Consider the following 25,898-nt stretch of genomic DNA (forward strand, 5'->3'; position numbering starts at 1 on the left):
AATTGCAAATGGTAATAAATAGATTTGTCCAAGACTGTAATAACCAAGCACTAGAATTCTAGAATTTCATTGGTACTTTAATGCTTTTTAAATCAAATGCCAGCTCATTTTATGTAATTAATTAATTAATGGTCACCATCCCCTAGAAGAATGTGTTCAAGAAGACTGTAATCAGCTTTCCAGTTGAGCCATATCCCGCCAATAAGGAAGGATTAAAGGCAGTGGGGCTGCTTTCTTCTCTAGCAAAGGCCAAAGATGTGATGATAGAAATTCACTTCCCTTTGGTGATAAATGCAGCCCATCTGATAAATAGGAAGAAAAGTCCTGTAAATGAAGAGAAGGGGGAAAATAAGGTTTTCAGTTGTCTGAAATTGCGCTACATAACATTTTGCTGTTGCTAACATTTTAAAAGCTGCTGTTTACAGTAGTGACCTCTGATCTACAAAGATTCAAATTCCAACAGTCAAAGATATTTTTTGTTTTAGAGAGAACACACTTAAAGCATTAGTTATTTATTAGTTCTAACATGCAGCTGTGGGGACAGGGCAAAATGTGTCCAGTTTTTCTAACTATGTAAGCCTCTGTTGTTCTCCCATCTTTTCCCAAACGCCACTCAATCACACTCCACTGGACCTGTTACCTTATCACTGTGGGTACTATGTGCTGAAGACCTTGTTCTCTGTATTGCCTGGATACTGCTGGATCACATTGGTTATGTCAGTTATTGAGCTCTCTCTTAATATAAATGCCTTTTTTACTCGTACATTTCTTAGATGGTATATTTTAAACTCTATAAACCCTAATTTGCATGGCAAATTACGTTGTTATGTTACATTGACCTTTGGGTGGTCTTCAGCTTCATTTCTTTGAAAACCATCTAGCTGCCCTCTGAATTTCAGCCATATAACATCACTGAAATAATGTTTAAAAAGATGGGCCTGGGGTCATTACAAGAGTTTTATAATTCCCAAAGGATAAAAATTCCCAGCCTACCTTCCTCTTTCATTAAATTCTGGACTCTCTTCACACTCAATTTTTAATGTCTGTCCAATATAAATATTAAAATGTATGACTTCTTTAAGTTGTCATATCCTACTAAACAATACTTCTTTCAAGTCTCTTAAAGTACTGGAAGACAGCTATTGCTCTCCCAATGTCCCCCAAGCAAAATAAACATGGCAACACACACACACAACTTTCAAACAGTTCTCATGGTGGTCACTGGTGCCCTTTCGCTCTCCTGGCTGCATTCTTCTGAAAGTTCTGTGGGCTGTCAATGTCCTTCCTAAAATGTGGCACCCCAAACTCAAGACAGATGTGGTCTACCTAAGGGAGAGTACAGAGTATCATTCTGCTGCCCCTGGAAGTTGTGTCTCCCTAATGCATGACTTCTCGTTGGCTTTATTGGTTGCCCTACTACACTGTTAATTCCTGTTGAGCTTGGAGACCTCTCAAGAACTTTATTGCTATGTAAACATACTTTCCTCCCTGTTATACTTGTGAAATTGATTTTTTTCCCTTCTCTTCAGATTTATCCCTGTTAAATTTAAAATCTTCTCCACTCTGGCTGTCATCCTCATCTCCCCATCTTAATAAAATACCAGATTCTGTAAGTGAACTTTAGTCTTGCCCTGAGCCATTTCCCAGCCATCTCCACACCATGCTGCCTACATTCCAGCCTTCACCCCAGTCTCCTCTCCAGTGTAATCTTGAACTCTTCCCCCCAGGACAGTAGGCTCTAATAGGCGAGCCTTCATCTTGCCCAGAACCAGGCTTCTAATACAACTTGCTGGCCATTTCCATACCATGCTGTTGCTGCTGTACTTAGCCCCGTCTCCAACTGGCTTTAATGTGTTGCCCTGTTAAAATGTTAAGTACCTTGAGGGTAGGAACTGATTTGCTTGCCCATACAGTGCCTGATACATAATAAGCACTTAATAAATGCTTTATCTTAAATTTGGTTCTGTATTCTGCCCTTCCAAGATGCTAATCCCTTCAGTTTTGCACCAGCTACACAGTTGATAAAGATGCTATGTCTTTATCTAAGTTACTGATAGATATGTTAAACTACAAAGGGTGAAACACTGCAGACCACTCTAAGTCAAGCCATTCAATGAGATCCAAATCCATCTAACTGTACTAATGTGTAGCCCACATTTTTCCACAGGAAGAGCAAAAGATGTAGGTTTCCTACATGGTCTCACCAGTTCATTAACCTTTTTTTTTTATTTTATTTTATTTATTTAATATATTTAGTTTTCAGCATTGATTTTCACAAGAGTTTGAATTACAAATTTTCTCCCCATTTCTACCCTCCCCCCCACTCCAACATGGTGTATATTCTGGTTGCCCTGTTCCCCAGTCAGCCCTCCCTTCTGTCACCCCACTCCCCTCCCATCCCCCTTTCCCTTCCTTTCTTATAGGGCAAGATAAGTTTCTATGCCCCATTGCCTGTGTATCTTATTTCCTAGTTGCATGAAAAACTTTTTTTTGGTTTGTTTTTGAATGTCTGTTTTTATAACTTGGAGTCCCAAATTCTCTCCCCTCTTCCCTCCCCGCCCACCCTCCCTAAAGAAGTCAAGCAATTCAACATAGGCCACATGCATATCATTATGTAAAACCCTTCCACAATACTCATGTTGTGAAACATTAGCCATGTTTTGCTCCTTCCTAACCTATCCCACTTTATTGAATTCTGTCCCTTGACCCTGTCCCTTTTCAAAAGTGTTTGTTTTTGATTACCTCCTCCCCATCTGCCCTCCCTTCTATCATCCCCCCTTTTTTATCTTCTTCCTCCTCCTTTCCTGTGGGGTAAGATACCCAATTGAGTGTGTATGGTATTCCCTCCTCAGGTCAAATCCGATGAGAGCAAGATTTACTCAGTCTTCCTCACCTGCCCCCTCTTCCCTTCCTAGAGAACCACTTTTTCTTGCCACTTTTATGTGAGATAATTTACCCATTCTATCTATCCCTTTCTCCCTCTCTTAATATATTCCTGATTTACCCATTCTATCTATCCCTTTCTCCCTCTCTTAATATATTCCTCTCTTATCCCTTGATTTTATTTTCTTAGATATCATCCCTTCATCTTCAACTCACCCTGTGCCCTCTATGTGTATATGTGTGTGTGTGTGTGTATGTACCTACATATATACATACATAGACACATACGTGTATATATATACATACACACACACATATATATATATATATATGCATATTCCTTTCAGCTACTACGATACTGAGGTCTCATGAATCATACACATCATCTTTCCATGTAGGAATGTAAACAAAACAGTTCAACTTTAGTAAGTCCCTTATGATTTCTCTTTCTTGTTTACCTTTTCATGCTGCTCTTGATTCTTGCGTTTGAAAGTCAAATTTTCTATTCAGCTCTGGTCTTTTCACTGAGAAAGCTTGAAAGTCCTCTATTTTATTGAAAATCCATATTTTGCCTTGCAGCACGATACTCAGTTTTGCTGGGTAGGTGATTCTTGGTTTTAATCTTAGCTCCATTGACCTCTGGAATATGGTATTCCAAGCCCTTCGGTCCCTTAATGTGGAAGCTGCTAGATCCTGTGTTATCCTGATTGTTTTTCCACAATACTCAAATTGATTGTTTCTGGCTGCTTGCAGTATTTTCTCCTTGACCTGGGAGCTCTGGAATTTGGTGACAATATTCCTAGGAGTTTTCTTTTTGGGATCTTTTTGAGGAGGCAATCGGTGGATTCTTTCAATTTCTATTTTGCCCTGTGGCTCTAGAATATCAGGGCAGTTCTCCTTGATAATTTCTTGAAAGATGATATCTAGGCTCTTTTATTGATCATGACTTTCAGGTAGTCTAATAATTTTTAAATTATCTCTCCTGGATCTATGTTCCAGGTCAATGGTTTTCCAATGAGATATTTCACATTGTCTTCCACTTTTTCATTCCTTTGGTTCTGTTTTATAATATCTTGATTTCTCATAAAGTCACTAGCTTCCACTTGCTCCAATCTAGTTCTTAAGGTAGTATTTTCTTCAGTGGTCTTTTGGACCTCCTTTTCCATTTGGCTAATTCTGCCTTTCAAGGTATTCTTCTCCTCATTGGCTTTTTGGAGCTCTTTTGCTGGTAGGGGCCGAGTTAGAGCTGAGCCCTGTCCTCCTCGGACCTCCAGGCCCAGGGGCCTGCTGAGATAGACTCGGGGCTTTGGGATGTGGGTGGAGCCAGGAGGAGGGGTCTTGCCTTTGTTGCCTCCCTGGAAATTCCAGGTCTTTGCCTGGACCTGCCTGACCACATAGAACTTCCGGTTCTCTGCCTGGGCTTGCCAGAGCACATGGAGCTTCCGGTTCTTTGCCTGGACTGCCTGACCGTAGGGAGCTTCAGGTTAGCGGGAAGAGAAGGGGAGGAGAGTAGGCGGAGTCAGGGCGATGCTAGTACCCAGGTGTCTTGATTTTTACCTGTCCTTCACCTATGTAACTAAAGAATGTACCTACATCACTAAAGATATAAAGGTGCTGCCTGCTGAAAATTCGGAGTCACCATCTTTTCGGCTCCCACCCCATTCATTGTCCACGAGATCAGGTCCTTTGCTTAGGCGAAGGCCTGGGGCTTGGGGGGAACCCCGAGTATAGTTACGAGGCTTTGGGAGCCCATAACATTTTGCCATTTGCGTTAGTCTATTTTTTAAGGTGTTGTTTTCTTCAGTGTATTTTTCATTATTTTTTGGGGTCTCCTTTAGCAAGTCATTGACTTGTTTTTCATGGTTTTCTCGCATCCTTCTCATTTCTCTTCCCAATTTTTCCTCCACTTCTCTAACTTGCTTTTCCAAATCCTTTTTGAGCTCTTCCATGGCCTGAGACCAGTTCATGTTTTTCTTGGAGGCTTTTGTTGTAGGCTCTTTGAACTTCGTTGACTTCTTCTGGCTGTATGTTTTGGTCTTTGTCACCAAAGAAAGATTCCAAAGTCTGAGTCTGAATCTGAGTCCATTTTCACTGCCTGGCCATGTTCCCAGCCAACTACTTGACCCTTGAGTTTTTTGTCGGGGTATGACTTTGTAAAGTAGTAAGTACTTTGTTCCAAGCTTGAGGGGATGTGCTGTTGTTTTCAGAGCTATTTCTATACAGCCAGCTCTGCCACACCAGCACTCTTCCTCCCCCAAGAACCACCAACCCGGACTGGGACTCAGATCTGAGCAGGCTCTGCACTCCTGCTCTGATCCACCACTTAATTCCTCCCACCAGGTGGGCCTGGGGCCGGAAGCAACTACAGCTGTAGTTCTGTAGCTGCACCACCCCTGCTGCCCCCAGGGCAGTGGCCGAACCTCGAACTCTTCACTCTGTCTCCTGCAGCTTTTCCCACTAACCTTCTCTGTTGTCTTTGGTGTTTTGGGGTTGAGAAATCTGGTAACTGCCACAGCTCACTGATTCAGGGCGCTAAGGCCTGTTCCGCCCGGCTCCTGGTCTGGTTGGTCCTGCCACTGCCCACACTGGGCAGCGCTCCCAGCTCCTGCTCCCAGCTCCCTGTGCGATAGACCTCACCCAGTGACCATCCAGGCTGTCCTGGGCTGGATGCCTGCTTCCCTCTGCTATTTTGTGGGTTCTGCAGAGCTAGAATTTGTTCAGAGCCATTTTTTATAGGTTTTTGGAGGGACCTGGCAGGGAGCTCATGCAAGTCCCTGCTTTCCAGCTGCCATCTTGGCTCTGCCCCCCTGTGACAGTATGATGAAGCCATACTAGTTCTTTGTTATCATCACTTACTTTTTTCCCCCATCTATTTAAATTTTATTCTTTTTTCAGATCTGTATTCTCTCCCTTTTACCTCCCTGCCACCCCCTCTTTCCTGTTAAGAAATCAAGAAGCCCCTGTTATAGTTAAGCAAAACAAATTCCCTTATTGGCTATGTTAAAAAAAAAAAGTCTGTGTCCATCACCTTTTCTAACAGGTGGGTAGCATCTTGAATACCTGGAATTGTGTTGAAGCTGTTTGTCTTTATGACATTGCTATTACTGTATGAAGTGTTTCCCTAGTTCTGTTCACTTCACTCTGTGTTAGGTCATACAAGTCTTCTCATGTTTCTCATAGCACAATAGTATTCCATTACATACATATCAAAACTTGTTCAGCTGTTCCCCAACTGATAAATACCCTTTTAGTTTCCGTCTTTACTGCTATAAAGTTTTTTGTACATATTGGTCTTTTTCTTTTTTTAATCTCTTTAGAGTATAGATCTAGTGATGGCATCATTGGGTCAAAGTACTCACAGTTAAGTAGCTTTGGGGGTAGTTCCTAATTGACTTCTAGAATGCTTGAAGCAGTTCATAGCTCTAACAACCTCGCATTAGTGTACCTGTTTTCCCACAGCATTTTTCATTTTCTATTTTTGTTCACTTTGCCAATTTGATGAATATAAGGCAGAACCTCAGAGTTTTAATTATGTTTCTCAAATTATCAATGATTCAGAACATTTTTTATTTTTTTTTCTTATGATTTTCATAGGGCTTGAATTTGTTCCTCTAAAAACCATATTCATATCTTTTGACCATTTACCAATTGGGGAATGTAGCTTATTCTTACAAATTTTAATCAATTCCTTATAGATTTTAAAAATAAAACTTATCAGAGAAGCCTACTATAAAGATTTCTCTTTTATTTATCAGCTTCTCTTCTAATTTTAGTGAATTCGTTTTAAGTTTTATGTAATCAAAATGGTCCATTTTATCTTTTGTGACACCCTTTCTCCCATCTTGTTTTATCATGTTTTCTCCATAGATCTGAGAGGTAATTTCTTCCTTGCCCCTCTAATTACTTTATATTACCCCTTATAAGTCGCATACCCTTATGGGGCTTGTTTTGGAATACGGTGTGAGATGTTGGTCTGTACTTTGTTTCTACCAGACTATTTTCCAGTTTTCCCTTTCTGCTGAATAGTGAGATTTTTGCTTCAATAACTGGAATCTTTGTATTTATCTAGACTATTATGTTCATTTGCTTCTATATATTTGTACACCTAATCTGTTCTGCTGGTCAGTTACTTTTTGCTTAACCGGTACCCAAATTGTATTGATGTTTAATAATTTATAATAAGGGATTTATTATGCCAGTGTGATAAGTGACATCATGTCAACATAATAAATGATTTATTATGGCTGCTTAACATGTAATCTATCACACCATGGTTATATGTCACATATCACCGGCATTATAAATGCCATATTATAATGTTCTAAGCTATTCACTGCACAGCACAATATGTAAAATGCCACATTACCATGTACTATGCTACGGTATACTATATACTATGCCATAGCATATCATTCTACACTGTACTGTGGACTCTGCTGTGTAATGTGACATAATGGCGTGGGATCGTACGCTGGAGTAACGTAGAAAGCATAGCGCAGCACATTATAACGTAGCATCATGAGCCTATTAAATGTCATAAAACTGATCGAATGCATTTCCCAACGTTACATCGTGCCCGCCTAATGTCATTCACTTCATCGTATAATGAATGCCATAAAACGATGCTCTATAATACGCTCTGCCCTTCTCGGTCCATGCTGTGCTGTACTGTACCGCATGTTACTGGAAAGCACAGGGCAGTACAGTTGGCACCTCAGCATATACTTTATATACTGTATGCTGTGGAGTCACTTCAGTTGTGTCTGACTCCTCATGACCCCGTTGGGGTCTTCTTGGCAGCAGTACTTGAGCGGTGTGCCAGTGCCTTCTCCAGCTCATTTGACAGATGAGGAAACTGAGGCAAACAGGGTGAAGTGAATTGCCATGGGTCACACAGCTGACAAATGTCGAGAGCGGATCTGAACTCAGGTCTTCCTGACTCCAGGCTCTATCCATCGCACCACCTAGCTGCCCCATACTGTATGTTAGAGTATAATTATCTAGTATAACAAAGTATGTAGTATGGAAAAAAAAGTTCTACTGCACTAGATGCTGTGCCATAGTACAACGGTGCTTAGCATCATGCTGTATGTCACAGCACAGCACAGCTGAGTAGAACAGGGTAGGCTGGCGCACAGCACAGCGGAGTAAAGGCAGTCCAGGACAGTGAGTCAGACAGCCAGGTACTGCCTAGCAGCGGTGCCACGTGGTGTTGTCTGGGACACTCCATACGATGCCACACTGTCTATGACATGAGGCCACACTGCCCCACACGCTACAACGGCTTCCCACTCTCCTTGACGTTGTGCTGTTCTTCTGTACCTCTTCTATCCCATCTTACCCTAGTACCCTGTGATGTACCAGGGCATGTGACGTTATCATCTTCAAGGCCATGTTGTACTTTATTTTGCCGTACTGTTCCTGTACCACATACTGTACTCAGTATGAGCAACACTCAGTGACAAACTGCTAGATACGTCAGAACATGCTAGGCTTTTTTAGGCTGGCATTATGTTACATCACACTGCCTTAATAAATGCCATATGATAATGGGCTATGCTAGGCTATATTAAATAGGATATATTGTATATAACAGGAATAACGTGATCTATAGCAGAGCATAAGATAACAGTATAGTTCACTATAACATAGGATGGAATGGTACATAGTATAACATAAAACATACTTTTATACAGAAATGAAGGGAAACTCTCAAATATGAAAAATACAGGTATATGATATGAGGGCCCCACAGTCACTGTCATTAGTTCATCTGCCCACACTTACCTTGCAGTAACCCTGCTGGGCCTGGCGGAAATCTAGCTAATCCTTCTCTGTCTCAATCTGCGACACAGGCAGTTGTAAAGTCAAATCGGTCCTCTGCCTCACACCCAATGATAAGTAACCAGTGTACTTTCAGGTGGTTAGGGATCACCTCCCTGATGAAGATACTTACTTCATGGTACCTCATGGTGTGTGTGTGTATACACACACACACACACACATACATATACACTGAAACTATGGAAGGAGAAAGTTAACTAGGAGCAAGGGGCAGTCAGTAATGAAGAGTCAAAATTCGAACCTAGCTCTTGACTCCAAACCCAAAGGATGCTGCCCCAGGAATAGGTCTTGTCTTTTCTATAGGATAATAATTAATATCCCAAATCTTCTAGTGAAAATGACTGTTTTATTTCATTTCTATATCACAAATGTTTCTTAATAGATTATGGAGAACGTGACTTGAATTTACGTCAATCCTGGTAAGTATAAACAAGTTATCCTACCTTGTTATCCTTTTGCATTAGTGTCCACAGGTCAAGGACATCCGTCCCACAGTTTTGGCCCACTTGCAAACAGGCTTTGGCATATTCACCAACAACCAGATTCATTCGATTTAATTTGCGGCCTGAGGTAGGAAAATGCAGATATCAAAATTCAAACTACCCATTAAATGCCAACTGTAATCAAGAATAACTACACTTTTGTCTAAGAGAGTAGTCCTGACTAGCATGTGACTAACCAATTTGGCCTATAAGGTGCTATTTTTCTGCAGAAATTCAAATGGGAGTCAGAGCATTGATTGACTTTTCTTGGTCACACAGTCATAAGAGCTGACTCAATACTTGGACATTGATCCTACTTTGTGTATAATCTAGACTTTGATAATATTTCAAAATTTTTTGTAACAGTCTTAGAATATACTTTTCTGAAGAATCACATTGTGCTATCCCTCTTAAGTAGTACAGAGATATCCCTGACTTATTAAAGACTATGTCAGTTGGCCACCTGCTCAGGTACCTACCAAGCTAGAAAAGCCTTCAGAATGGACTCAGTGACCGATTGCATTTGTTATCAAAGTTCAAGACTCAGCATCCTGGCTACATAGTGATGAATTTTTCAGGGACAATTTCTGAAGACTATCTTAGAAGTTATAGAGGGTGGGAAAAGGCATTCACAATGATTAAATTACCAATCCTTAATTTAGTGAAATAGTACATAGAATTTTTCAGTTGTTGCCAGATATTTTATACTAACCTCATCTGAAACGCTTTATACATTTTTAATTATATAAATTAATCCAGTATAACAGAAAGATCAACTAATGATTACTTGTCCGCAGAAGGTCATTATAAGAAGGGAAGGCCCTAAGGATGTCCAATGGCTTTCCCTCTTGGTACAAAAAGACTGTCAAATTAGTTGATTGCTATGTTGAAAGGCAAGGTGAGAATTAGTATTGAGGCATACATGCCAACAATAAGGGTAGGGTGGGAGTGGGGGGGCAGTAGCTAAGGAGAAGAGGCCCATGTGACAGATCTCAGTGGGGTCTCTGCTTGATATAATAGGGCTGAGAGGGAAACATGAGAGTTCTAGGCCTCAGCTCAGCAAGACCTGAACACTTCTAACAAATTTTTTTCAAATCTGTATATCATATTAATGAGTCAACAGAAAGCTACAAATTTGTTTATCGTGGCTAAAAGAACTCTGGATGTGCACTTAAAAGATCTCTAGGATTCTAGGTGTTTGGCTTTTTTTGCTTCCCATTGTTCATCTAGTAATCACGTTGCTGTTTTTAGCATGTGAAGTATGTTCCTGGACAGAGAGGTAATGAAACCTGAATCCCTGAACTCTGGTACTTTTTATCTTCCCTGTTACCACAGTAAGTCTCTATGGTCAGGGCTGTTTTTGGTTTTTGCTCATTTTCCAGCCTATTTCATGACTTTTAAGGTTGAGCTCTGCTCCTAGGACACAGAGGATACTGTCCCTTGTGCCCAGGGTCAGGGGCCTGGTCACTGGCTTGGAAGTTTACTTGCTGTACTGGGGCTGAAGGCCTCACAGTTGGCCTGCTGAGCCGGGATCACTGGGCCTTGGGTGTTGATGTGTGCTGGAGCTAGGAGCCTCCCAGTGGCTTGCCCGGGCACAGGTCGCAGTAGGCTGTGCTCCCCTTTTACCCAAGTGAGACAGACCTTTCCTGTAGTCCTTGTAAGTTATCCTTGGCTGGAAAATTCACCCCATCTTTTGTGGGGTCTGTCACTCTAGAATTTGTTTTGAGGTTTAATTTAAAGTTGTTTTAAGGATACTGGGGAGAGCTCTGACAACTTCCTGCCATTTCTCTGCCATCTTGCACTCTGCTACTTATTAATAAACTGTCTATGTCAAGGGAAGGGGAGGAGAAAGTTGAAAATTTTAAAGTAAACTAAAGTACCTTTGGTTTTTTACCATCTATGCTCTCATAGATAATTGAAAATAGTCTGTATGTGCCATGCCAATCAAACTATAAGAACAAATGGTCCAGAATATCAAGGGAATTAATGAAAAGAAATGCTAGGGAAGGTGGCCTAGCTATACCAGATCTTAAGTTGTATTATAAAGTATCTATCATCAAAACCACTTGGCACTGGATAAGAAATAGAGGGGTAGATCAGTGGAATAGGTTAGGTACACAAAACATAGTAGTCAATGACTATAGCAATCTACTTTTTGATAAACCCAAAGACCCCAGCTTCTGGCATAAGAACTCACTGTTTGACAAAAACTGCTGGGGAAACTGGAGAATAGTATGGCAGAAACTGGGCACAGACCAATGTCTGACACCATATACCACAATAAAGTCCAAATGGGTACACGATCTAGGTATAAAGGCTAGTACTATAAACAGTAAACAAAACTATAAAAGCAAGGAATAGTTTATCTCTCATTTATGGAGAATGGAGGAATTTATGACCAAACAAGAGAAAGAAAACATTATGAAATGCAAAATGGATAATTTTGATTACATTAAATTGACAAGTTTTTGCACAAACAAAACCAATGCAACCATGATTAGGAGGGAAGCAGAAAACTGGGAAAGAATTTTTACAACCAGTGTCTCTGATAAAGGCCTCATTTCTAAAATATATAGAGAACTGAGTCAAATTTACAATAATACAAATCATTCCTCAGTTGATAAATGGTCAAAGGATATGAGCAGGCAGTTTTCAGAGGAAGAAATTAAATCTATCTATAGTTATATGAAAAAATGCTATAAATAATTATTGATTAGAGAGATGCAAGTCAAAACAACTCTGAGGTACCACATCATACCTATCAGATTGGCTAACATGACAAAACAGGAAAATGATAAATGTTGGAGAAGATGTGGGAAGTTGGAACACTAATTCATTATTGGTGGAGCTGTGAGCTGATCCAACCATTCTGGAGAGCAATGTGGAACTATGCCCAAAGGGCTAGAAAAATGTGCATACCTTTTGACCTAGCAATACCACTTCTAGGGCTGCATCCCAAAGAAATCATAAAAATGGGAAAAGGACCCACATACACAAAAATATTTATAGTAGCTCTTTTTTTTGGTGGCCAAGAACTGGAAAACGAGGGGATGCCTATCAATTAGGGAATGGCTGAGCAAGTTGTGGTATATGAATCTAATGGAATATTATTGTGCTATAAGAAATGATGAGCAGGCTGACTTCGGGAAAACCTAGGAAGACTTATATGAACTGATGCTAAGTGGAGGGAGCAGAACTAGGAAAACATTGTACACAGTAACAACCAGTGTGCAAGGATGGGTTTTGATAGACTTAGCCCTTCTCAGCCATGCAAGGACCTAAAACTTTTCCAAAGGACTCATGATGGAAAATGCCATCCACATCCAGAGAAAGAACTATGGGGTCAGAATGCAGAGCGAAGCAGACTCTTTTCTCTTTTGTTTTTTTTTTTCTCATGGCTTCTCCCATTTGTTACAGTTCTTCTATGCAACATGATTAATGTGAAAATGTGTTTAATAGGAATGTATGTATAGAGCCCATATCGGACTGCATGCTGTCTTGGGAGGTAAGGGAAAGGGAGGGGGAGAAAATTAAAAAACTTATGGAAGTGAATGTCTGAAATCTGAAAAATAAATAAATAATTGAAAAAGAAAATAGTCTGTATGTTTTGCTGAACGCACTTTTTTTGGATCACCAGATGGTTAGAAATGAGGAAGTTGTGGTAATAAGCTGAAATGGTATCTGCTCACCATGTTACAGTGGCAAATATAACTAGGCCCCACCTTTGAAAGGCACATTGATTTAGAAAAAAAAAAAGAGCACTCTTATGAGTTAGAAGCCTTGGATTTAAGCTCTTACTAGCCATGTTATCTTGGGGCACATCATTTATCCTTGCTGAGCCTGTTTCCTCATTTATACTGGAGCGGGACGGGACCTTAGACACCTCATACAAGACTCCTCATTCTATAGATTGGCAAACTAATGGCCAGAAAAGCTAAATGATTTATTCATTGTCACACAGGTAATAAACTGCAGAGCTAGCATGCAAACCTGATTTCAAATACATTGTCCTTTACTACAAGATAGCTTCCAAAGACATGGTCCCTTCCCCTATGCTAGTGGAGAGCAAGAGGGAGGTTTTGTAGGATTTTTGTTTGTTTTTTAGGAAAAAGGGTGGTCCCATGACCAAAGTGAGGTATCAAAGGCTATAGTGGAAAAGAGGGATCCCATTCTTTAGGCAAAACTGGAGTAAAATGCAGCCAAAACCTCAACAGAAGAATCCAAACGCACCCAGACTGAGGACCTCAACGTTAAAGGGCAAATGAATCCCTTTGTCTTGCTACGAAGAGATGTGGAAAAGAGTGATTCAGCTAAATTTCAGATGGCTAAAAGTCACAGTAAGTGATGCTTATCTCTTTACAATTACTTAACAGTTTTGTGTATTAGCCATGGTGTAACTTAAGGTTTGTCAAAAACAAAACAAATGTATATATATATATATTTACATATTATATTTATATTATACATATAAATTTTTTTTTTACCTTCAGCAATACATTCCTTTTCCCAAGCTGATTCACAAAGAGGAGGTGGTGTTATAAGAATAATTTTACTTTCAGGAACATCCACAGACTTTAGATACTGTATCATGTTCTTTAAATTCTCAACATACTCATCCAGTGGAATGTGTTGCTCAGGATTCTCATCTGTTCAAGGGAAATATTAAAATATTATTCACCAAAGCCGAACTATTCATACCTTCATGCAGATAAGTCTAACTTTATTCAGTCACTGAAAAGATCTACATACCACTCTTCCAAAATAAACACAAAATCATCCTCTCAACTGCTAGTGCCCTTCCTCCCAAACTACTTTGTATATGTTTGTGATTATTTACTTTATGTTTATAGTGTATAGATTGACATATGTTCTTGTCTTCCCCATTAGGATATAAGCTCTCTGTGAACAGGAATTGTTTTCAGTCTTTTTGTAGTATATTGTATAATTTAAGAAAAAGGGATTAAAAAGAAAAAAGTAACTCATTTCAGATATGAAACCTCAGATAAATTGAGCTTAAATTTTTCTGGAGTTCTATGGATTCTTGCAATATAAACAGTACTTTCAGCAAGTCAGCTAGGACTCCTTGTATCCAAGTTGCCAGCTGGCCTGTCCTAAATACCTATTCCATAATGGTAATGCATACAGTCAGCTCCATCTAGGGAATCCCTACTTATAAGAGCAAGATGCTTAGAGTTGGTCCTGTGCCAGCTGAAGATACGGAAAAAGTATTCTTAGCCTACTGGGGGGAAGGGTTAAATGTCAAATGGGCTGAAGTTGTTTTTCACTGTATCAAGCAGTTACTTCTACTTAGTGGGAAGGGGGAGAGGTGAAAAAGGAAAAAGGTGGTAGAGTGTAGGAGAAATAGCACTTGGAGTCAGACCATGTAGGTTTGAATCTCAGCTCTGTTTACCACCTGTGAATGCCTAAGCAAGTCACTGAGGGCTCTGTTCCCTAGTCCCTTCCACCACTTGTGCTGGAGGAGAACAAGGCCCTTGCACCTGACAGGCCACCTCAGGCTATACCCATACCTTAACCCTGCTGGTGGTCATTGCTGGGTGTAGGACTACCTTGCCCCATTCCAGCCACCCTGGAGAAGAACAGGGCCACCTGTACGGGGAAGATCTTAGCCAAACCTAGACCCAGGCCCAATGACTGCCTCCCACCTCACCCCCATTTAATTGGACTCAAGATGAAGAACAAGCAAAAACCCAGCTCACCTCTCTCTGTAACATCCTTGGAGACTGAGCTTCTCTCCCCATCTGCTACTCACTCTGCCTAACCCTGTAATAATTATCAGTGACGTCTTAAACAAAAACTGCCCCCAGCCCTGTTCCTCATTCCCCTCAATCAGACCTCATCTTGTCCCTAATCCATCACTGCATACCCTTTGTACGTATTTTCTCTCAGCCCCTTCAACATTTGTCATATTCTTCTTTCATCATCTTTGCCAGACTAATAGGCTGTGAAGTAGAATACTTGTATATCTCTAATTATTAGTGATTTAGAGCATTTTTCATATGATTATTGGTAACTTGGATTTCTTTCTTTGAATGCTGCATATTTATATTTTTTTGTCATGGGAAATGACTCTTAATCTTATGACCTTATTACCTTTATCAGAAAAACTTATTGCAAATATTTTTCTAGTTACCTGCTTCCTTTCTAATTTTTATATTAGACTCATTTGTGCAAAAACATTTTAATTTTATATAGTCAAAACTATCCTTTGTATTTTCTGGAATCCTCTCTATTACTTGTTTGGTCAATGAACTCTTCCCTTATTCACAGATTCAAAAGATAATTTCTAATTTCTTCCTTGTACCTCTGATTTATTTATGATGTGACCTGTTCTATCAAGATCAAGTATCTACTTGGGGCTTATCTTAGTGTATGGTGAGGTCTTGTTCTAAACCCAATATCCTGACTGCTGTCCATCTCTCCTAGCAGTTTTTGTCTAATAGTGAGTCTTTCCCCCAGTAAGTGAGTTCTTTGGGTTTAATACAATATTATGCTACTGTGTTTGCTTCTGTACATTATGTGCTTAATCTATACTATTTCAATTAATTTTTATTTAATTCTCTTAAGATTCTCTAAACATACCATCATACCATCTACAAAAAGTGATCATTTTGTTCCCTCCTTGCCCTTGTTAACTCTGTTTCTTGTTCTTGTCTTACTGTTACAGGTAGAATTTCTACCACTGTTAAACAATAGGGGTGATGATGGACATCCTTGCTTTGTTCCTGATCTTGTTACAAAGATCTCTAACTTTTTCCCATTACATATAATGTTTGCTCTTGGATTTAGATAAATACTGTTTACTATATTGAAGAGCCATTTATTTCTATTTTTTTTTTTACTTTTTAATAGAAATGAGTATTAGATTTTGTCACAAGCCTTTTCAGCATGGATTAATATCATATAATTTTTATTACTTATAATGCAAACATGGCTTGTTATATTTATTATCTTCCTTATATCTGCATTCCTGGTATAAACCAGGCATTCCTAGTCATAGTGTACAATCTTTCTAATATATTGTTTTATTCTATTTGCTAATATTTTATTAGAAATTTTTGCATCAGGTATCAAGACCATATGTGTATCACAGAAAGAGATTTTGAAGGGTATTTTATTTTCTTATTGTTGAAAACAATTTACATAGTAATTAATTGTTCTTTAAATGATAGAATTCACTTATAAATCCAACTGGTTCAAAACTTTTTTTTTTCCGTTGGGAGTTCATTTATGGTTTGTTCAATTTCTTTTCCAGATAATGGGTTATTTCAATAGTTTATATGGATTCTTTTGTTCATATGGGTATTTTATATTTTTGCAAACATTATTCCAAGTTACCAGTTCTATTAGCACATAATTAGGAAAAGAGTTTCTGATAATTTCCCGTTTTCTCTTCAATTGTTGTAAGTTCTTTTTTATTTTTGATATTAACAATGTGGTTTTTGTCTCACTTTTGAAAATCAGCTTAGCAAATTGGTTATTAGTTTTTGGAAATATCAGATCCTAGTTTTACTTATGAATTCAATGGTCTTTTTGCTTTCTACGTATAAATTTTTTCTTTGGTGAAATTTCCCTTTGTTTCTATAATTTGTTCTTTGATCCAGTAGTTCTTTAGAATTAATCTAGTCTCTAATTCCTTTTAAATCTTTTCTTTAACAGATCTTTATTGAACATAATTTTATTACGTTGTTAGTAAATGTGTTAAGTGTTCTGCTTTTCTACATTTTTGGTGAGGTTCTCATGCCCGAATACATGCTTCACAGTTTACATTTTGTAGGAGGAGACACCATATACAATAAGTATAAATATAAGATGATATATACAAAATATAAATGGGGGAAAGGAAGAGAAGTAGAGGAAGGTAGCACCCGTAGGAGAGATCAGGACAGGCCTCCTATAAGAGATTGTATTTGATTTCAGCTTTGAAGCAAACTAAGAATTTTAAGAGGCAGAGTACATTTCAGGTATGGGAGACCACTTGTGCATAGCTGTGCATGGAGATGAGAAATGAGTGGTTATTTTTGAAGACCAGTGTGGCTGGGTTTCAGAGTGAATGAGAAGTACTACTACATAACAAGAATGTTATAAAAGTTATAAAAGGTTTTAAATACCAAAAAAGAATAGGTTGCATTTTATACTAGAGACAAGTGGAACACATGAATTTCATGAGCAGTAGTATGGCACTGTCAGACTTATCACTTTGGGACTTGAGGTAGGGAAATACCAGCTCTGCCAACAAACAGGGTAGACAGAAATGTACTGGAAAAAATCCACACTAAAGCCAAAAGAGAAGCATAAAATGATATTGGGAAACTCATGACTTACAAACAAACTTATTTACTAATGTACTAAAGCAACCACTTCCTCTTCTTCCCCTTCCCTGCCTTGAAAAAAAAAATGGTTACAGATACTTTCACTGTGAGATAAAAATGGATAGAAAAGAACCTGGAAAGAAAAGAGAAAAAAAAGTCATTACCTTTTAAAGCACTGTCGTTGGCACCAAAGAAAATTGTAACTGCAACGATGTTTTCAGCATTACTACTTTTCCCGATTAATCTTGGAAGAATGATTTTACCCCATCTGGTATTGTAACCTGAAAATCCACGATTTAGAACATCACATTTTCTGAAATAAAGTTAATTAAAAAGAAAAAATCTGAGTAAGAAAAAAATTACTGATCCATTTAGCAAATCTTCAATATGATGCTGTACAATCTTGCCATCACTGATATCCTATTATCTGGCTAGATATGGCTCAGTATGAGCGAGTAATAAATGAATAAATGGCATTTAAAGAAATAGTTTAAAGGCCAGGGTCAATACAGTAGATTCCAATTAGAATACACCAGGAGACAAAAATATAATTTTTTTAACAGGGTGTACTACAGTGAGATATATAATAGTGACTTAGTGGAAAAAGCATGGTTTTTTTATAGGTCAATAACTTGGGTTTGAATCTTGGCCCTGCTACTTGCTCTAGATATGATCTTGGGAAAGTCATTTAACCTTTATGGGTCTCAGTTTATATATGTGAGATAGGAATTCCTATCCTGGCTTTGATACTTATTAGTGATGCAATCATGGACATGTAACTTAAGTTTACTTGCATAACTCACAGGATAAGATTGTTATAAGGAAAATACTTTGTAAGCCTTAAAATGCTATATAAATATAAACAATCATAATAATGCCTAGTGTATTAACTACTAAAGATGACAACTACAACTATCTCTGAATTGTTGAGAATATTTACTAGGATTATTTCAAATGACAACTGATTTTTAAAAATGGTAATATTGAAACTTAGTTGACTTATCAAACTCTAACAAATAGTAATTCAAAAAAAGGAGATCGGGCCTCAGATCCAGTGTCTTGGCTTCTTTGGGTAGACAATCCTCAAATTCTCCTTTTAACTAAAACTACAGGGCAGGGCAATTGGGGTTAAGTGACTTGCCCATGGTCACACAGCTAGTACATGTGCCAAGTGTCTAAGGCTGCATTTGAACTCAGGTCCTCCTGACTCCAGGGCCGGTGCTCTACTCACTGCTCCACCTAGCTGCCCCTTTCTTATACAATCTTAAAACTTATTCTTCACAACTTTTTAGTTTTGCTTTTACATAAAGTGACAAGAAATACCTTTTGCTAACAATTTGGTTTTTGTCTCATTTTTAAAAATCAGCTTGTCTACCCTTTATCCAAATTTGGTGAAGTTGTAGACTGCACTCTGAAGTTAGATCCAATCACAGGGCGATCAAGGGATTTTGGCTTTGTACTATTTAAAGAATCAGAGAGTGTAGATAAGGTCATGGACCAAAAAGAACACAAATTGAATGGCAAAGTGATTGATCCTAAAAGGGCCAAAGCCATGAAAACAAAAGAACCTGTTAAAAAAAATTTTGTGGGTGGCTTTTCTCCAGATACACCTGAAGAGAAAATAAGGGAGGGCTTTGGTGGTTTTGGTGAGGTGGAATCTATAGAGCTCCCCATGGACAACAAGACCAACAGGAGGCGTGGATTCTGCTTTATTACTTTTAAGGAAGAAGAACCAGTGAAGAAAATAATGGAAAAGAAATATCACAACGTTGGTCTTAGTAAATGTGAAATAAAAGTAGCCATGTCCAAGGAGCAGTATCAGCAGCAGCAGCAGCGGGGCTCCAGAGGAGTATTTGCAGGAAGAGCTTGTGGAAGAGGTGGTGACCAGCACAGTGGTTATGGGAAAGTGTCCAGGCGAGGCGGTCATCAAAATAGCTACAAACCATACTAAATTATTCCATTTGCAACCTCTCCCCAACAGGTGGAGAAGCAGTATTTTCCGATTTGAAGATTCATTTGAAGGTGGCTTGTGCCACTTGCTAACAGCGGTTCAAACTAAATTTTTTTGTATCAAGTCCCTGAATGGAAGTATGATGTTGGGTCCCTCTGAAGTTTTAATTCTGAGTTCTCATTAAAAAACAAAATTTGATTCAATTGTTTTATTTCTTAATTGCTATGCTTCAGAATGAATTTGTGTTTTATGCCCCTCCCCAGCATTGTAGAGCAAGTCTTGTGTTAAAAGCCCAGTGTGACCGTGTCATGATGTAGTAGTGTCTTACTGGTTTTTTAATAAATTCTTTTGTATAAAAAAAAATCAGCTTGTCTACCCTTTATCCATACGATCCTTTTCAGTTTTAATAAGCAAAGATACAGTACCATAAACTGAGAACTAGAAAGGTCCTGAGAAGTCATTTTGTCCAACCTCTACATTTCACAGAAGAAGAAAGTGAGCCTCGAGGGACGAAGTACCTTGGCCAGGGTTTTATGAGGGGTTTTTTTTATTTGTAATTTTATGGGTGAAAGGAATTCCCTGGTTAGAAAGCTCCCTCTCTCAAAGCAGATCTTCAGCTGTTCTGCAACTTACAGTATCAGTGAGCTGCCTGACTCACGGAGAGATTAAATGAGTAGGTCCCTAAGGCAGTGTGTGTCAGAGGTGGGGCTTGAATCTGAGTTGTGATGCTTTGTTGCCTCTTAGATATTAACAGAACCAGGATTTGAACCCAAGACTACACAAAGACTCCAAAATGAGCACATTTCTCACTATACCATATACCCAGTGCCTTAATGAAAAGGCTATGTCTTTACAACTTTCACTAAGATGTAATCATATTTTAAAGTAATAAACACCAAGATATAATTATAGAAACTACTTTTACCTGGCTAGCTTGTCAGCCAGTGATGCTCCCCATCCACCCTGCTGGAAAGAAAACTGAAAAACAAGTTATTACTTTAACCGTTTGTCAGTTATTTATATATTTAATTTAAAATTTTAGTGAGGGGAACTTTGATTGGCAATTCATAAGATTCCTTTAAACTGCCATCTCTTGACCCCCAACATTTCATTTTAAAGTCATTTTTGGTGGCCATAGTAACACCTTAGAATTAATCTCATTTATGATGTGATTTTCCTTCCTGTGATAATTAAGAGATTTCAGCTTGTCTACATTTTATGAAGGCAAATAAAAGTGTTACTTATCTTGAGAAGCAACATCAAAATCTATATCCTCTATCTATAGAGATTGCCTATAAATTTAGTGGGAAAGCAGACAACTCCAAAGACTATGTTAATGTAATATTATAATTAAAAGCATTAGTAGCAAGGAAATTAGTTACTAGGGGACCTACGTTAAAGTTGATTCTACACCTTTGATTTATAAGCTTTTGTTTCTCTCTTCACCCCACTCCCATGCTTGAGATTTAATTTATTTACTACTGGCCATAACAGCATTGACTTAGAGTTGTCAGTCTATGAACTCATCCATATGGACGGCCCCTCCAATGACAGACATCACAATCTCTCCATTTTTGTCCTTCCTCACTCAGGCAACAAACATTTCATAAGCCCTTTACTATGTGCTGGGGAAACCGAAAGAGGCAAAAAATCCCTGCCCTCAAGGAGCTTACAGACTAACAAGGGCGACGACAAGCAAACACATGTGTACAAACAAGCTACGAACAGGCTAAATGGGAAATTATTGAGAGGGATCGAGAAAGGCTTCCTGTAGCCACATCCTCTCATGAGCTGGGGGGAAGGCCACACATAGCTTAACAAACGTGCTGGGGGCTTGACTTGCTTTCCCTTGCCAGTCTGAGGATACCAGTAAATGTTTAATATAGAAATAAAAAAAAAGACTTGTAATTTTCACCTTTCCTAAATTTAACTTAACAAAATTATTATAATAGACACTGAATTGACAGTCTCAAAGGAAAATGTGTATTTCCTTCTGGACCATTTTATTTTAAAGTCAGGAAGTGTAACAAGTGCAACAGGCTATAATAATTAAACAATAATAGCTATAATCACAGCTAACGTTTATATAGCAGTGCCAGGCACTGTGCTCAGGCGCTTTAAAACTGTTACTTCATCTGGGAGATAGATGCTACCATTATCCCCATTTTTCTGATGAGGAGACTGAGACAATGAGAGGTTAAGTGACTTACCTTGGGTCACATAGCTTAATTGTCTGAGGATAGATTTGAATTCAGGTCTACCTGACTCAGGCAGGCCCAGCACTCTTTAATGTCAGTGGGTGTCCAAAGCTAAAAAGGTTCAAAACCTTTCCTAATGTGAAAGGAACACACTGTACAGAAAATTATATTGCAAGAAATAGTTCAGATAGCCTTCAATCATCTCTCTATTCCATATTCTTTACTATTCTCTGAAGCGCACTTATAAAGGGTCTTGTTAAGCATTTTATGTAGGAGACTAAAACATGTTCCAGGCAAATAAATTCTACCCATGTCAGAAGACACCAAAAATGTAATCAACATACTGTGGATGACTTTGAAGGGTATATGCAGTTACTATTTTATCCAAAAATAAGGTCTTCAGGAAGTTCAGCTGCTGAATGCCCAGACTACCAAGGACTCCTAAGAGTAAACTTGCCAACACGAAACAAACTGGGTATGCGTGTGTGGCTGGGGGAGGGGGGTATGAGATATTTATAGGTTAGGAGCTTGTAGCTTTTAAAACAAATTCAAGAAGGTACTCTCCTTCTACAGCTTAAAGTGAAAGAGTCCAGATCCAAGAGAGAAGGAGTAGCCTGACAATCAAGGAAGAAAAGTGAGTAGGAAGTGAAGGGTTAAATTTTTTCCTATGACTAGCAGAATGCTGTAATGAGGGGAGGTAATTCAGGCTGACCTGCGAAGTTACAAACAGAAAAAGGAGGCAATAGGGTTGCTGATAAACTGCAGGATTGTCTGTACAGGAGACCTCTGGATGGTTTTGAAAACAGAATGTGCTCAAGACAAGAAAAAGGAATTGTGTCAATTATTGTATCAACTGAAGAGCAATGTTTGGTAAAGAGAAGCCAGAGTTATTTGATCAAAGATATAAAAATTGAGGCGATTTAGGGGGAATTTTGTGGTCTCTTGTGCAGGTTATCTGCATGCATATATTTGGCCTACATGGATACTTTCTGGCTCCTGCACGTGACAATCAATAAACTCCTCAATTTGGGATAATTTCTGCCTCCTGATTTTTATGATCCAACAGAAAGAAAGCTCAGAAATACAATCCTACTCTAGGCAAAGATGTTAAAGAACAGAGGAATTACTACTGGGGCAGAAAGTTCAAGAGACAGATGGAGACACTGGTAGAGAAGGGCTAAGGTAGGAATGGAGTGGTGCAAAAAAAAAAAAAAGAACACTGACAAAGGGACAACTGAGGGACATGGGAGTATGCGGGAATTATTGGGTTCTATGGAATGAGACTATGGGTCCTTGTGGGTGAGGATATAAGGAGGGGGGAGGGAGAAAGATGAAGATACACAATGGAGACTGTGGGCTCCGAGGTACAGTCGAAAAAAATACCGGAATCAGAAAAATCGTATTAGAGTCCCATCTCTGCTGTTTCCTCCTTTTGTATCTTTTGGCCTCATTGTCATATGCCTGTGAAACCTGGATAGTCTACCAGTGCCATGCCAGGAAACTGAATTCAGCTTCCATTAGGAAGATCATGAAGGTCACCTGGCAGGATAAGATATCACACACTGAGGTCCTTTCTCTACTGCAGAGAGCGCACCACTCTGATGGGCTGGCCGTGCTGTTCGAGTGCAGAATGTATGCTTGCCAAAAAGACTATCTTGGGGAGAATTCACATAGGGCAAGTGCTCACATGAGGGTCAGAAGAGATAGGAAGTCTCTCTTAAGAACTTTGGAATTGGTCATGAGACATGGGAGACACGGGCACAGGGCCACTCGGCATGGCGTGCCCTCATCAGAGAAGGTGCCGCGCCCTATGAGCAAAGCAGAACTGAAGTAGCTCAAAAGAAACACAAGATGTGCAGATTTAGAGAATCCACCTCAAATATTCATATGGACTATCTGTGCCGACCTGAGGTAGAACATTCCGAGCTCATTTTGGTCAGATCAGCCACAGCAAGGACACACTGTAACTTGGCTCTAGCATAGTGACATCATTTTGGTCTCCTTCGAGAACGAAGGACATTCAACCATCTTTTGGCAAGTTACTTAATCTTTATCTACAAAATGGGGGGTGGGGTGGGAATGGGGGCTTGGAAATGAGTAGTGTGGAGTGTACTGGATTTGCAGTCAGGGAAGACCCGACTTCAAATCCCGCCTATGACACTACTTTGTGACTATAAGCAAGACTTCAAACAGTCTGTTTGCTCATCTGTAAAACAAGGATTAGAATGCCTGTAGGATCTACCCTGGTCCATCTCCAGCTGTGAGGAGGGAATGTATTTTAAGAGTCATCTAAACCTGCCGGGCTACACAAATGTCAACCATTATTATTACTCAAAACAGCTGGACTATTTCTAAGGTCCCTTCCGGCTGTAAATCTGATCTCATGGGCAAAACAAGATGTTGAGGGAAGCCTGTGGGACCAAACTGGGGAGAACAAGGAGCCATGGAAAGAGGATGGGGTCAAGGATGAATACTAGAATTATGTGAGCAAAAAATGAACATGAGATCCAAAGGAGAGTTGAGAGAGTACGGTGAAGGTAACGGGGATAAAGGGAAGCAAATATAGAGGTGAGGGATGGGACCCAAGAGATGAGAGTAGAATGACACGACCGAAACTGAAGAATGCAAAATTGTAATGACCCAAGACAAGAGAAGGTAGCTCCCCTGGTCTTTGTGGAGGTGGAGGACCATGGACAGGGAGGTGTCACAGTCGATAAAGTGCTGGGTCTGGAGACAGAAGCCCTGAGCTAAAATTCGGCCTCAGACACATAACAGCTGTGTGACCCTGGGCAAATCACTTAACCCTGGTTGCCTCAGTTTCCTCATCTGTCAAATGAGCTGGAGAAGGAAAGGGCAACCCACTCCGGTATCCTTTGCCAAGAAGGGGTCACGAAGACTCGGACACGACTGAATAACTGAACAACAAAAGGACCATGCGCGTGGAACACTACATACAACATCAACCTTTTTCGATAGGTCGGCTTAGCTTTTTAAAATTCTCGGAAGGCGGTAGCCCTTGGGAGAGACTGGGGGGAGGGAAGCCCCGGGAAATGGAGGTCATCTAAAACCGAAAGAGAGAAATGGCTCAGGAAGAGGGGATCCTGGGAAGGCCGCGCTCTCCTGGGCGGGCGGTAGTACCTGGGTGATGGAGTCCCCAAAAAGCAGCACCCGGGGCCAGCGCACAGCACTTCCGACCGCCTCCACCAGCGAGCCTGACGCCGACATTCTCCTCCTCCCAAGAACGTGAGCCTGGATATGCGTCACGTGGAGCGGCAGCCCGCTCTGGACCCGCCGCCAGCCCCGCCCCCGACCAATCCGAGCCCTTAAGCCCCGCCCCCGTCCACTCTGAGCCCAGGCCCCGCCCGATCCAAGTCCCGCTCCCGCCCACTCTGAGCCTTGGCCCCTGACAATCGCAGCCTCGACCTCTGCCTTATAGTAGCCCCGCTCCCCAGCCTGTTGTGAGCCTCACCGCCCAAGTCTGCTCCTGTGCCCCTTGCAGGCCCCTCTCCAGCCTACGCCCTGGACTTTAGCTTTCGCCTGTTCTGGGCGATCCTTCCCTACCAGGATCCCCTAGGCCCCCGTCTCAGAGGGCGTAGGTTTACGTTCTCCTCTGTCGCTGTATGACCTTGGGCATGTCCCTTGACCTTTCTGGGTCTCGTTTTTTCCTGGTTCAGTTGCTCCCAACAGGTGAAAAGAGGAAACTGAGGCCCTGAGGGGGGAAGGGATTTAGGCACGGTCATCCTGAGCGGCCTGTAGCAGAGCCAGTGTTAGAGCCCTAGACCTTGGACTCCCATGGGCGGGGGCTGGGGGTGGAGGTCGGGGCAGGGGGTACTCTTCCCCGTGAATTCACATTAGTGCTAGAGCCAGCATCGGGCCGGGCCCTAGCAGCCTGAGGGCGTGCATGCAGGACTGGGTGCCTGCCTACTGGAAGTTTATAGGGGTTGGGTGGGGGTATCAACATTATCTTCTTTATCTGTTAATTTCAGCAAATCCTTCCCCACTAATTCTGTGTACTGTACGGAATGTAGCGCACACGCTGGGGTGTTTCTGTACTCCATGTTCCGGCCACCTGGGAAAGGTTTAGAACCTGTTTTGAGTGTCCACAGATGTAAAGTAAGGAATCTGTTTAATGACTTTTCAGCGGGGGCACTTAGTGACTTTAAAATAAAATGTCACTGCGGGGAAATGTCCTTTTTCTTCTGAGTTCAGA

At 40.2% G+C, this 25,898-nt stretch overlaps 1 protein-coding gene across 1 annotated transcript; it reads right to left on the reverse strand.

Annotated features, from left to right (window-relative positions):
* Positions 1-59: 59 nt before the first annotated feature.
* Positions 60-24,950, reverse strand: IAH1 (isoamyl acetate hydrolyzing esterase 1 (putative)). The gene is given in 7 exon segments (XM_036748929.1): positions 60-179; positions 181-324; positions 9,171-9,292; positions 13,694-13,855; positions 17,704-17,852; positions 20,416-20,468; positions 24,827-24,950. Coding segments are annotated over 7 exon segments (771 nt in total). The 5' UTR covers positions 24,914-24,950; the 3' UTR covers positions 60-125.
* Between the last annotated feature and the right edge of the window lie 948 nt (positions 24,951-25,898).

The sequence above is a fragment of the Trichosurus vulpecula genome, chromosome 3, assembly GCF_011100635.1.
Source record: "Trichosurus vulpecula isolate mTriVul1 chromosome 3, mTriVul1.pri, whole genome shotgun sequence".
NCBI lineage: Eukaryota > Metazoa > Chordata > Mammalia > Diprotodontia > Phalangeridae > Trichosurus > Trichosurus vulpecula.